The 13,978-nt window shown below is 45.0% G+C and overlaps 1 protein-coding gene across 2 annotated transcripts in view; it reads left to right on the forward strand.

The window, feature by feature from the left end:
- Nucleotides 1-6,765: 6,765 nt before the first annotated feature.
- Lrba (LPS responsive beige-like anchor protein) overlaps nucleotides 6,766-13,978 on the forward strand; it is a 571,922-nt gene continuing 564,709 nt past the window's right edge. For both annotated transcript variants that reach the window (XM_006976444.4, XM_042279232.2), the window contains exon 1: nucleotides 6,766-7,178. In XM_006976444.4, coding sequence (XP_006976506.1) covers nucleotides 6,963-7,178 — 216 coding nt within the window. In that variant the 5' untranslated portion in view covers nucleotides 6,766-6,962. The remainder of the gene's footprint in view (nucleotides 7,179-13,978) is intronic.

Below are 13,978 nucleotides of genomic sequence, written 5' to 3' on the forward strand. Positions count from 1 at the left end.
TTAGCTGGACTTCTGGTTCCAGTTCAGTCATAAACAACTTGCTGTTCCCAGGCTCACCTGTGTGTGTGTGTGTGTGTGTGTGTGTGTGTGTGTGTGTGTTATGAGAGACTGAACCTAGATCCTCACACATATCAAGACAGCACTCTAGGGGCTGGAGAGATGGCTCAGAGGTTAAGAGCACCGACTGCTCTTCCAGAGGTCCTGAGTTCAATTCCCAACACCCACATGGTGGCTCACAACCATCTCTAATGAGATCTGGCTTCCTCTTCGGTGTACATAATAAATAAATAAATCTTAAAAAAAAAAGGACAGCACTCTATTACTAGGCTATATGCCTACTACATCCCCCACCCCCATTCCCTTATTGGATACATTCTAAAGATCAAGGTGCAGCATATAGCAGATGTGCTGTCTGTCACTGTGCATCTGCGGGAAAGTAGCATGGCTACTTCGCCTTTGCCCAATACTATCTTAACTTCCATTTAGTGTATCTGAGCAGGTATACGTTTCTCTGCAGAGAAAGCAATTTGGAGTACCTGTAAGGAAATGGGTGCTTGCTTTAATAAAACTAAACCCCGTTCTCATTTAGCAAGAAAGGAAAAATCCTAGTGCCAAATTCCACCTTATGACCCCAAATATGATTCCGTACCAATCGTCCTTCTCTGGGTCTCTGACTAAAGATAGTGATAACACTGCCTGCAACATGCAGGCCCAGCTATGGGGGGTATGAATTGCAGCATAGCTGTGGCCAGTCTGCAGTAGTGGAAAGTTTTTCCTCTGGACAAACAGAGGGTAACTCAAAACTTGAGAATTTGTTTCATCTGATGTTTCGTCTTCCATCTGGATGACAACTCCAGATTCAGTTGCTTAAATTAACACGTATCTAATATCTTTCACAAACTCTGTGTGGGTCAACAGGTTCTGCATGGATTCTGACATGTGTTGGCTGGGCCTTTAGTCTTCTCGGGGCTCAGAACGCAACATTCAAGATGATCTTACTCACACGGAAGGCAGGTGGGTATGGTTGTTGGCCAGATAACAGCTTGAGATGTTGGTTGATGGGCCTTGAAACTTCTCTACACGGCTTCAAGTAGCTTGGATCCTAAGAGACACTGTTCCAAGCATGCTACCCTATGCAGGAGTATTTTTTTCCCCCTGAGACCGAGTTTCTCTGTGTAACAGCCCTAAGTGTCCTGCAACTTGCTCTGTAGACCAGGCTGGCCTCAAATTCAGAGCTCCACCTGCCTCTGCCTCCTGAGTGCCTGGCAGAAGTAGTCTCCACTTAGAGACTAACAAGTGGTTTTTTTTTCCTTGTATGGATAGTAAACTTCTCCTTTCAGAGGAAGCCCTAGTCTCTCAGAGCCCTCAACCGGAGAAGGATTTTAGGATATACCTAATAGATGTAGTAAGTACTCTCGTGATATGCACTCATATAAATTGCAGTGGTTACAGGATTGTAACTCGGTGACAGTTCTTGTTTAGCATTCTAGATGCCCCGGGTTCCATCTCCAATGCTGAAAAAAAAAAAAAAATAAAGTGGAGCGTGGTGGTGACCTGTCATAGTAGAATGTCACTGCAGTTGAGTGGAACACTCAAGAAGGAACGGTATGCATGTGGTACCTGCTTACACATCACTTAAGACCAGAATGGAATCAGGTGTGGTAGCACATGCTTTTATCTCAGCCCCGGGAGGCTGAAGTGGGACTGCCACACGTGTGTGACCAGCTCAGGCTGTGTCGTGAATTCTAGGACAGTTTGGACTCCATAGCAAAAGAGTCTCCACAACTCACCTTATCAACCAAACAGAAAGTCAGCAATGAGGGCTACTAACTTGCGAAGTTTTATTTAATTACAAACGTAGTGTTTGTATAACCTGCCAGCAGGCTCAGGCCTGGGGAGAAATGACTTCTCCTTTTCCTGGTCAGCCATAACAACACTAAATGGACCCAGTAATCCTCACGGGCAGCAATTATGAGAGAAGAAAAGGTCTTCAGTGTGAGAGGGAGTGAGAGGGAGGCATGGGAAGCGTTGGAAGGAAGAAAAGAGCGAGAGTGGAAATGATGTCAACACAGCATCCTCGTATGGAAGTCTCAAAAAATTAAAAAAAAAAAGTTTGACTTTCTCACAAGAGGAAGCAAATTAGAAAGATGAATTTCCAGCCTATACTTTCCTAAGTTATGCTAAAGAGGAGTTAAAATTCAAAATCCAGAGGTATACAAAGGTGCACTGCCAGTCTCATAAATTGTACTTTCCTTATAAGTTATCATTTAACCTATATATTTACAAAGTGCCAAGGGGTTACAATTGAGTGGATTGTTCTCCTGATAAAGAAAATTCCATCCCTTCTCTGTTTTCATTTTTTCTTTGTATGTAGGTAAGAGTTCATAGATCAATAGTCTTGATTTCAGTATGAAATTACATTCTTTTTGCTTGAGTTCTTCTGAGTTATGCAGCAAGCTTCCTGTTCTGAATTCACCCTCCCCCTGTCTCTTTCCTTGGGACTGAACCCAGGCCCTCACACAAGCTAGGTAAGCATTCTTTACCGTTGGGCTACATATATTCCCAATCTTTAAAAAAAACAAAAAAACAAAACAAAAAAACAAAAAAACAAAAAAAAAAACAAATATTTTTCTTGTTTTGTATGTGTGAGTGTTTGACTTCTATGTATGTTCATACATCACATGCATGCTTGGTACCCACAGAGGGCAGAAGAGGGTGTCAGATCCCCTGGAATTGGAGTTACAGATGGTTGTGAGTCACCAGGTGGGTGCTGGGAACTGAATCCCGGTCTTCATAAGTGGTAACAAGTGCTCTTAACTTCTGAGTCAATTCTTCCGCCCCTCTAACCCCTTTGTAACTTTTTTCTTTTGAGATAAGATTTCATTAAGTTGTCCAGGTAGGCCTTGAATTTGAGATTATCAGGCCTTAGCTGGAATTATAGGCTAACCACCACACCCAACTTTTCTTTCTCCCCTTTGTTATCTGTTATGGCCTCAATGTATGCTTAAGATAAAGAAAATTTAAAAAAAAATCTTTGGGCTTAATTCCAAGATGTTGATATCAGATAGATACGAATTAAATGGCAATATGAAACTAGAACTTAGCCGGGCGGTGGTGGCACATGCCTTTAGTCCCAGCACTTGGGAGGAAGAGACAGGTGGATCTCAAGGAGTTCAAGGCCAGCCTGGTCTAAAAAGTGAGCTCCAGGACAGCCAGGACTGTTACACAGAGAAATGGAAAAACAACAACAACAACAACAACAACAACAACAACAACAACACACACACACACACACACACACACACACACACACACACGTAAAGAAACTAGAACTTGGCTTTCCAAAAGGTAAGCTTCATCCTCCCCTCCCATTTTCTCTCCTCCCCATTCCTCCCTTGTGTGTATGATACAGCTCAAAAGGTACTACGAACTTAGCTGCTGATAGCTCATATGAAGGCTTTTGATTAGACAAACTTCCACTAGTAACATCAAAGATGTCAACTGATAAAACTGGTTTTCATATCAAAATGTCCATTTATAACAGAATTTTCCTCACTTCCAATGGTAGCAAAGGCTTTCTGGCCTGAAAAATTAAAGGAAGTGCATTCAGTGTTTGACTTGATCCACACAGTAGAGTATACATAGAGTATTTACAATGTACACTATCTTGTTAAGGAGCTCACGGACCGATGGGTAGAAAGTTTAGCCCCAAAGATCTCTCAATATACTGTGCATCTAAACGGCGATCTACAGGGATTGCCCTTTAACCGGGGCTGGGCCAGCCTCAGGTTTCCTCTTCTGCTTTTATTATGCTTCTTTCTGTAATGAACCTCCAAAGAAAAACAGGAGGTAGAAAAATAAAACTGGAAAATGATTTAGAAAGTCTACAACTTGTTTTGAAATAATTAGCTAGTTGTCCTGTACCTACTTTGGTTTCCCAGGTAAAAGAGTCTTACCAATAATCTCAAAAATGCGGGAGACACAAACCTTAGCCCAGATCCTCCAGACTGTTGAACTGTGACCACACTGATGTGGACATTTTTATTCTTTGAACTGTGGCCGCACTAATGTGGGCATTTTTATTCTTTTGACTGTGACCACACTGATGTGGGCATTTTCATTCTTTGAACTGTGGCCACACTGATGTGGGCATTTTCATTCTTGCTGTCTGCTTCTTTTATCGGAAGGTATTTAATCCACAAATTACTAGTGCCTATAAACTAGAAATATTAACTTAAACTATCTACCCAAATCCAAGGAAGCAAAATCTTACCAGAGGATTTTGGTAGCTTAGTCATGTCCCCCACATTTAAAAGAGAGATGTGTGAAAGTTTTCTTCATCCTGCAGGGACACTTCACTCCCTTACTTCAGACTTATTCACCGAGATCTGAGGTGTTTTAGTCTTTTCAGGGATTTCAGCATCAGGGGGCCACTGATGTTACCTCTATCCCTAAGAGTTCACAAATGAGCAATTCACAGAATCAGAAAAATGTCTGCCTCATCTTTGGAATATGTAAATCCATTTTTGAGGCAACTGAATTCCTTCTTAAAAGCAGTTTTTTGAGTATTTAAGAAAGGTGTAATACTAAAGACACTTCTTTGCTAGAATCTTTTCTGATGTTGCTTCTCTCAAATATCCACAGTTAAAATCCTGTTTACTTTTCCAGGATATTTCAAATAACTCTTTTTCCAATAAACTATTTCATTTCTCGAACCAATCTCAAGGTTTTTATTGGATTCTTTCAAAGTACTTCCTTTTACTTGATCCGGTCTTTTGCTTCGCTTTCATTTTAGGAACCTGGGAGTATTTTAAATACGTACTTTAAAGTCTTATCCAAGAGAATACTAACAGGTTGAAAAACTACCTCCCCACGCTATTTTTTTCTTCAACTAATGCCTTAGGTGTAATGCTTTGCCGTTAGCAGAGTCGGTGAAGAGAAAGACAGTACTAGACTATGACAATCTGTACTGGCTTCAGACCCTCATTTTATTTTATTTTTTTAAAAGCAATCTGAGAAGGAGGCAAACTTTCACACTGGAAAACTGAGAGGCAATCCCCCTTCCCGTTTCCAGGGCCCAGTAAATCCCGCCTCCACGGCTCTGAGCAGCTGTCTCAGGAATGAATCCTCTTCTCCTTAGAATGTGGGAGAGCTCTGCTGGGGCGGCAGCTGCGAGGCAAGGAATCCTCCGGGTCGCTGTCCCTCCCCTCCGAGCCGCGGCAGCTGCCGGGGCATCCCAGTGGAACTCTCCCCCCACCATCCCTGCCAGCGCCTCGGGCGAGCAGCAGCTGAGCGCGGATCAGGGGTAGGGAGTGCTCCCCGGAGAGGCTCCAGCGCCGCCACCCCAACGACTCCCAGGTCCCTCAGGTGGCCTCCTTCCAAGTCCAACAGGAGGACACCTTGGCAACGTGGGGCGGGGTCCCCTCGGCACCCGGAGACCTGCCCTAGCGTAACAACACTAGCCTCTGCGCTGCACCAAGCAAGGTCTGGGCGAGCGAGCGAGTGCAAGTGACGGTGGTGGGGGGAGCCAGGGGGCTCGGCACTACCTGAGCAGCGCGCTCCCGAGGCGCGCGCCCCCCCCCCGCCAGGAAGCGCGTGCTCGGCTCCATCCCCTCCCTCCCTCCCTCCCTCCCTCGCGGTGCCCGGGCCCGCCCGTGCCCCGTGCCCCCCACCCCACCCCCCCCCCCCTCCCCAACTCCGCCGCGCGCGGCCCCCTCCGCCGGGGCGCCCGCTCGCCCCACCGCCGCCCGCGCGCCCCCGCGCGCTCGCGCACGCGCACGCCGCGCCGGGCAGCCCTCGGCGCTGTCATGGCGGCGCGGAGCCGCTTCCGTGGGCACAGGGGCAGTCCCGCGCGCTTGGGCCGGGCGGCCCGTGGCAGTAGCATCCTCAGCCCCCGCCGCAGCGCGGGGCGCGGCGTCGCGGGCGCCCGCAGGAGCCGCTCGAGCAGGGCCGAGCGCAGGGGTGGGGCGGCCTAGCGGGGCGCGGGGGTGAAGGGGGGCGGTGGGAGACCCCTGGAGTTCTAGGCAGCCGCGGGCTCCCGGGCAGCGGACTAGGCAAACTTGGAGGCTGCGACCAGGTGCATTGACCTTCCTTCTCCTCCTCCTCCTCCCCCGTCCCTCCTCGCCTCGCCGTCGCGCGGGGCCTGCCTTCCCGCCCGCCCCGACACACACACACCGCACACCTCCCTCTCCCTCCCGCCCCTGTGCGCCGCTCAGGTGCCGCCGGGGCGAGGTGCTCCACTCCTCCCCCTGGGCCGAGCGCGGCGGAGAATCACCGCCCCCTTCCCCCGCCTTTTCCTGCCCTGGATCTCCGCGGCCGCCGCCGCCTCCGTCTCTCTGCGCCCCGGCGGGGGTGAGGACGAGGCCGGAGTCTCGGGGGTGAGGAGGAACTTTATCCCCCCCAGGGGTGGCGGCGGGGGTGGGGGTCCCCCCTTCCCGGCCCCCGCGACAGTTTCCCCGCGGTGCACCTGCCTGCGCCCACCACCTGCGCGGGGTGGGGTGGGTGGGTGGGTGGAGGGGGGGGGAGGCGTGAACCCGCCCGCGGGCCTGGAGGACCCGCCTTCGCCAGCCCCGGCTCCGGAGCCCGGGAGGAGCGGCCGGCGGGCCCTGGGCTGCCGAGAGTAACTTATCTGACGGACAGTAACTCTTTTCCCTCTCCTCCCTAAAAAATCCCACGGCGGCACCCAGCCTCGTTAACATATGTTTAATCTTCCAATAGGGTTTGGCGTTGTTGTCAGCCTCGGGGAGAGAGATTGGACAAATAGTCTCCAGGAGGAGGAGGAGGAGGAGGAGGAGGAAGGCGACGCCAAGGACTTTCCACATCAACTGCTTTTGGGGGGTTTCTCCTTAAGTTGGAAACAGAAAGCCCTTCTGGCTTTAGCGTTGGCGTGGGTCGCGCCTCCCGTTGTGCAGCGGCTGCTGGCCCAGGGTGACTCTTGAGTTGTCCTTTCTCGGGAACTAGCCATGGCTAGTGAAGACGACCGTGCCCCTTCCCGGCCGCCAACAGGTGATGACGGGGGCGGTGGAGGGAGTGAAGAAACCCCTGCCGAAGGGGGTGCGCTGACTCTGAAGCCGGGGCTCCCCATCAGGGGCATCCGAATGAAATTCGCCGTGCTGACGGGCTTGGTTGAAGTTGGAGAAGTGTCCAATAGGGATATTGTAGAAACTGTGTTTAACCTGGTAAGTAGATAAATAATTTAGTAAGCATATACTTTTTCTCGGTGAGTTGGGGAACAAGGCGAAGCTGGGGGTCATGTGCTTCACTCAAACGAATGGCTTTTTCCACAGAGGGACACAAAATTCCACTTGACCTAAATGAAACAATTACTTGTATTTCAGTTTAAAGAGAATTATGCAAAAACTTGACACTTCAGGTTTTGAATGAACGGATCACTTTTGTGCTAAGGGAGCAAATGTTGATGTGCAAGTGTATTTGTGTGTGTGTGTGTGTGTGTGTGTGTGTGTGTGTGTGGTGTCAGGTGTTCAATGGAGAATTTGGCTGTAATTCCCTCCCCCGGAGTGTATGTTTTAAGCGTGCATTTCTATTTAACATTTTAAATGAGTGACTTTTTTGGACTTGGGAGCTAATATATATATATATATAAGTCTTTGCCTAAGTTATGTTTTGCCATAGTTAGTTTTAAATACAAAATTCATGCCCATAGTGTTAATAAACAGCTAACATTGCAAATTAATATTTTTAATTTTGACTAGTTTTAGTTTTAGAAATAACTAGCAAAGGTTAAATTTTGGAGTGAATCTAGCGTAAATATTTAAAGTGATCTTATAATAATTGAATGGTAATTTGAAAAAGGCTTGAGGCAGCCACAGTATGAGCTTTATGTTTTTGTAAATTCCTGTGTAGCAGTAAAACACACTTGGTCATTGGAAGTTGCTGAGTATACTATGGTGGGCTATGACTGTTATTTTAAGTGGATATGAGATACTTTTCTTTTTTTCTTTCATTCTATTCTTAGAAATTACCTTTAGTGGAGTGTTCTTAGACTTTTTAATTTTCTGTTGCTTGTCAACTTAAAAGAGTCAGAAAGAAGTCTGGCTTTAAAATAATTTCCTCTCTTTCACTCAGCAGTGTTAGATGCCGAATATAAATAGTTGTAGTAACTGTTTAGCAGCCATCCTTTTTCCTCTGTGTTTTCAAGGTTAGACCTGCCTTACTCCAGGCAGTTAATTATTTCCTCCAGTAGGCCTTTTCTAGTGGTCAAGTCATTTGCAATACAGATTCCAGAATGACTAAATAGGTAGGTGAACTCACTTGCTTTTTGTTGTTGTTTGTTTTTTTTTTGAGACAGGGTTTCTCTGTGTAGTTTTTTGTGCCTTTCCTGGAACTCGCTTTGTAGACCAGGCTGGCCTCGAACTCACAGAGATCCACCTGGCTCTGCCTCCCAAGTGCTGGGATTAAAGGTGTGCGCCACCACCGCCCAGCAATTCACTTGCTTTTGAAGCAAGAAAACTTGAGACCGTATTTTATTTCTCTACTGGATTGTTGTATTCTCACTTTAGATATAAATACTGACAGACACATTCATACATGCATTTTGAAACTATATATTATGGAAATGACCAAATATACATAAAATTGAGTAGTATAGTGAATGCTATATCCATCATCCAGCCTCAACATTTTGGAGATTTTTTTGTGTTTGGAGCTTTCAACAGTGAGATAAAACACGGGTTCTTCTATCCTTTACATCCAAAAAACTTTTTTTTTTTTTTTTTTTTTTTTTTTAGTTTCTTTTTCCGAACTTAATGTACTGTGGATGGTAAACAGAAATCTGGTAGTGATACAGTCCATACTTAGTTGTTTGTATGTGAAAACACAACGTTCTTTGGCAGGAAGATTGAGACTCCTCTGTTCTTTGTAGTGTGCTATGCTGGGGTGGATGACCAAACAGGAATCACTTTCATTTTTATCATTGAAGAAAATCTAAATTCTGTACTAATGGTTTGCTGAGGTGTAGGCCCGCTAAGGCTTTTAAGGTTAGGCCCCTCACGGTTGCACGTTTGTAGTCAGTGGCAGGGTAGAAAGATGGACAGTCTGTCCATCACACTTCCTCTTCTTCCGCGGTCCTTCTCTGTAGGGTCGGGAGAGTGGCTGAGAGGAGGAGCTGGCGGCTCCTTGCCTTTGTCATCCTTTAGAGTGCTTTGTATGACTAAAATAGGGGCTCTGAGAAAATTAGGGGGACTCACATCCAGCTGGTTCATCCTCTTGTTACTATTGCTGGGTCCCATCCTAGTGGATGTAGTGTGAGTTGTGGTTCTGTTACAAGGAGGAAGCATCTGTTCTGGGCTAGGCGCCGGGCCAGGTGGCTTGATTATTTAAGTCCTTTCTGAATAACTCTTCTAATGCATATGTGCCATTTCAAAGATGAGGAAACCGAGGTACTGAAAGGTTACATAGATGGCCTACAATTTGCTTTTTAGGATTAGTCTTTTCAGGAATATATCTGTCACGTGAATTGGTGTGGAGTTGTTTTCATCTCTAAGTAGCTCTTATGTACCTCTGGTATTGCTTTCCGAAAAGGACGCAGCGGTCATTCATCTTGATAAATATTCATGGCTGAACCTTCACCAGTGGATTTTATCCCGTTTTTCTCCCCAACTTTCAAAACACTTTCTACAATATTGCTTTAAAAAGACCTTAAAACTAAACATAATTGTTTTACTCCTTCACATCATTGATTTCTCATTCAGTTTGTGCAGAAAGTTGATTAACTTTTTTCTTTTCTTCTTTTCTTCTTTTTTTGTGCATGTGTATGTGTTTGTGTGTATGTACTGGTGTATGTATGTGTGTAGGCCAGAGGTTGATGTCTGGTGTCGTCCTCAATGACTTCACCTTATTTATTTAAAATATTTTATTTATTATTATCGTGTGTGTGTGTGTGTGTGTGTGTGTGTGTGTGTGTGTGTGTGCGTGTGTGTGCGCGCCATGGCATGGATGTGGAGGTCAGAGGGCAGATTTTGGGTGTTGGTTCTCTACTTCCACCTTGGTGAGGCAGAGTTTCTCTTGTTTTTTTTTTTTTTTTTTTTTTTTTTTTTGGTTTTTCGAGACAGGGGTTCTCTGCGTAGCTTTGCGCCTTTCCTGGGACTCACTTGGTAGCCCAGGCTGGCCTCGAACTCACAGAGATCCTCCTGGCTCTGCCTCCCGAGTGCTGGGATTAAAGGTGTGCGCCACCACCGCCCGGCTTCTCTTCTTTTTTTTATTTTTTATTTTTATTTATTTATTTATTATGTATACGGTGTTCTGTTTGCATGTATCCCTGCAGGCCAGAAGAGGGCGCCATATCTCATTACAGATGGTTGGGAGCCACCATATGGGTGCTGGGAATTGAACTCAGGACCTCTGGAAGAGCAGTCAGTGCTCTTAATCTCTGAGCCATCTCTCCAGCCCGAGTTTCTCTTCTTGTTTGTGCTGCTCTCTGTACTCTGGGCTGGCAGGCCCTTGCACTTTGGGGTGATTCTCCTGTTTCTGCCTCCTTCCTCACTGAAGGAGTGTTGGGATTGCAGATATGAGGCGGAGCATCTGCCTTTTTGTGCATTCTGGGCATGGAAATCAGATTCTCCACAAGTGCTTTTACCAGTTGAGCCATCTGACTGGCCCCATCTTTTTTTCCACCCCCCTGAGACAGGGTTTCATTGTGTAGCTCTGGCTGTCCTGAACTCTCTGTAGAACAAGCTGGCCTCCAACTTGGAGACCTGGAGTTGTATCGGTGTTCTGCCTGCATGTGTTTCTGTGTGAGGGTTCTGGATCTCTTGCAGCTGGAGTTACGAGGAGGAGGAGGAGGAGGAGGAGGAGGAGGAGGAGGAGGAGGAGGAGGAGGAGGAGGAAGAGGAACTGTCTCAGGTCTAAGGCAAACCCTATGTGAGCTGCCTTGAGGGGGCTGGGAATTGAACCTGGGTCCTCATGAAGAGGAGCCAGTGCTCTTAACCACTGAGACATCTCTCAGCCCCCTAACTTTTTTCTTAACAGTAAATTGTATTAAAACTTCCACAATTGTGAAAAGTTGGAAACAAGCAATAGCATGAGACATATGTACGTCATGAAATTACAACAGTGTAGGCCCTGTGTGGTCTCGGCCCAGCAGTGGCAGCGAAATTCTTTAATCCCAGCACTCGGGAGGCAGAAGCAGGTGAATCTCTGTGAGTTCTAGGCCAGCAGGGCTACACAGAGAAACCCTGTCTTGGAAAAAACCATTAAAAAAAAAAAAATCGAACCAGAAGAGTTAATCTCCATTGGAATTTTCATTAATCAATAAATAAACTATGTTTTTGGGTAGTTGGGATTACTATTGCTGTGATGAAACACCATGACCAAAAGCACGTTGGAGAGGAAAGGGTTGATTTGACTTATTCTTCCACATCACTGTTCATCATTAAAGGAAGTCAGGACATAAGCTCAAACAGAGCAGGAATCTGGAGGCAGGAGCTGATGCAGAAGTCATGGAGGGGTGCTGCTTACTGGCTTGCTCACCATGGCTTGCTCAGCCAGCTTTTTTTTTTTTTTTTTTTTTTAAAAAGAACCCAGGACCACCAGCTCAGGGATGGCACCACTTACAGTGGGCTGGGCTCTCCCCCATTAGTTAAGAAAATGTCCTACAGATTTGCCTATAACCTGATCTTATGGCGGCATTTTCTTAATTGAGGTTCCTTCCTCTCAGATGACTCTAGCTTGTGTCAAGTTGACATAAAACTTGCCACTACAGGTATCATAAATTTTTCCACTTTTTAGGCATATTGTTATCAAAGTAGGAATATATATATATATATATATATATATATATATATATATGTGTGTGTGTGTGTGGTTTATAGAACGTTCTTTTGTTCTGTTTGGTAGATGAGGTCTCTCTCTGTGTTGGCCTTGTACTCCAGTATTCAAAGTGATCTTTCTATTCCAGCTTCCCCAGTAGCTAGGACTAAAGGCACACAGTAGTGTGCCCAACTAAAAAAACATGCTCTACAATCTTTTTTTTTTTTTAAATGATTTATATATTTGTCACTTTAAACAATAAGTTCCTAATGTTAAAAACCACTGTCTTTCCAGAGTTGTTCAGATAGTAAGTGAATATATTATATGATTTATTAGAATGACTGTGGTCCAGCCAGTCCAACAGTGGCTGCCTATAAATGGAAGGTCCAAGAATCCAGTAGTAGTTTAGTTCATGAAGCTGGTTGTCTCTGCTGGTCTTCAGTATACCCCAGAATCCTGAAGATGTAGGCCCTGATGCCAGTGAAAGAATGGACTTGCTATTGAGGCGAGAGCAAGCAGGCAAAGAGCAGAGCTTCCTTCTTCCATGTCCTTATATAGGCTTCTATCAAAAGGTGTGGCCCAGTTGAGTTTTCCCAGTTCAAAAAGTCTGAAGTAAAGGCGTGTCTTCCTATCTCAAAGATCTGGATTAGAAATTGATCTTCCCACTTGAAAGTAAGCTAAAAACCCCCACAGATATACCCTTCATATTTGGGTTGATACTCCCCACCCTTTTTTTTTTTGGTGGGGAGGGAGGGTTTTGAGACAGGGTCTCTCTATGTAGTTCTGACTGTAGTAGATCTCACTCAGTAGAACAGGTGGCCTCCACCTGCCTCTGCCTCCTGAGTGCTAGGATTAAAGGCATGTCCAGTAGTTTCCTGTTGCCTCCCCCCCCCACCTTGTTTTATTTATTTATTTTTTGAGACAGAGCCTCCTTATGTAATATGTAGCGATGCTGAGCTAGAACTTTCTGTGTAGCCTAAGCTACTTTTGAATTTGAGATCCTCCTACTTCATCTTCCTGAGTATTAGGATTACAAGTATATAATAACACTACCATGCACAGCCTATGATTTTTAATTTAAATGTTAAAGCTTGAAAAACAGAATATGATTTTTATTATTTACTGTGTAGCAATTGACATATATTTTTGATAAAATAGAGGAGTTAGATATTAAATAAATCTGTTTTTATTAACAGTACAGAATACCCTTTGTGGACTTAAGTGGGCAGCAGCTATTCTGTTCTAGCTGATTATTGTCTCATAGTAATGTGAACTCAATGGTTTTGTATATCTTTAGTTTTTGGAGGAGAAAATTAGGAATCTAGATTTAAAAAGCCTTTAAAAAAGAAATTATAACATTTAAAAATTTTGTACAGACTGTATAAATCCATAGTTGGTTACTTTTTAAACTCTGCGTGTGTGTATGTATGTATGTGTATGGTGTATGTGTGTTTATACAGGTGTGTGAGCCTGGGCACATGTTCACAAGCACATGTAGAAGTCAGGGGAGGATCTTGGGTGTCTTCAGCCTTATTCATTTGAGACAGGGTCTCTAACTGAATCTAGAGCTAGGCTGGTATCCAGCTCTCCACCTGTCTCTATACTTTTAAACTCTTATATGAACTTTAATATAAAGATAACTCATCCAGTGGGTTTTTATTGTCATGTTAGTATCTAGATTACTTCCTATATAATACCTGTAATCATACATATGAGGATTAAGAATAATCTACTCTATAAACATTCTTGTTAATGATCCTTTTGTAATTGGTATTAGTGATAGAAAACTCAACTGCTGGTGGGCATGGTATTATATGCCTTTAATTCCAGCACTGGGGTGGCAGATTTCTGAGTTCTAGGAGAGCCTGGTCTATAGACAGGTTCCAGGACAGCCAGGGTATCACAGATAAGACCTGTCTTGATAAACCTGCTTCTCCCGCCAAAAAGGAAAACTCAATTGCTTTGAGCACAATAAAAGAATTTATGGAATTATTTATCTGGAGTCCAAAGGTAGGGCAATATTTCAAGTGAAGTTTCATTTTGTTTCTGTTTTGTTTTTCCTGATTTTAGCTTCAGTCTGGTGTATTCCTCTCAGGTTGTAGTTTGGTTGGTTACCAGGCAGGGCGGTGGGACCACTTGAGTTATTATTCATATCTTTGGTGGAGTGTCTGTGTTCCTATGTAATTGGACCATTGACCAGGGAAATGTGCTG

Source organism: Peromyscus maniculatus, chromosome 6 (assembly GCF_049852395.1).
Source record: "Peromyscus maniculatus bairdii isolate BWxNUB_F1_BW_parent chromosome 6, HU_Pman_BW_mat_3.1, whole genome shotgun sequence".
NCBI lineage: Eukaryota > Metazoa > Chordata > Mammalia > Rodentia > Cricetidae > Peromyscus > Peromyscus maniculatus.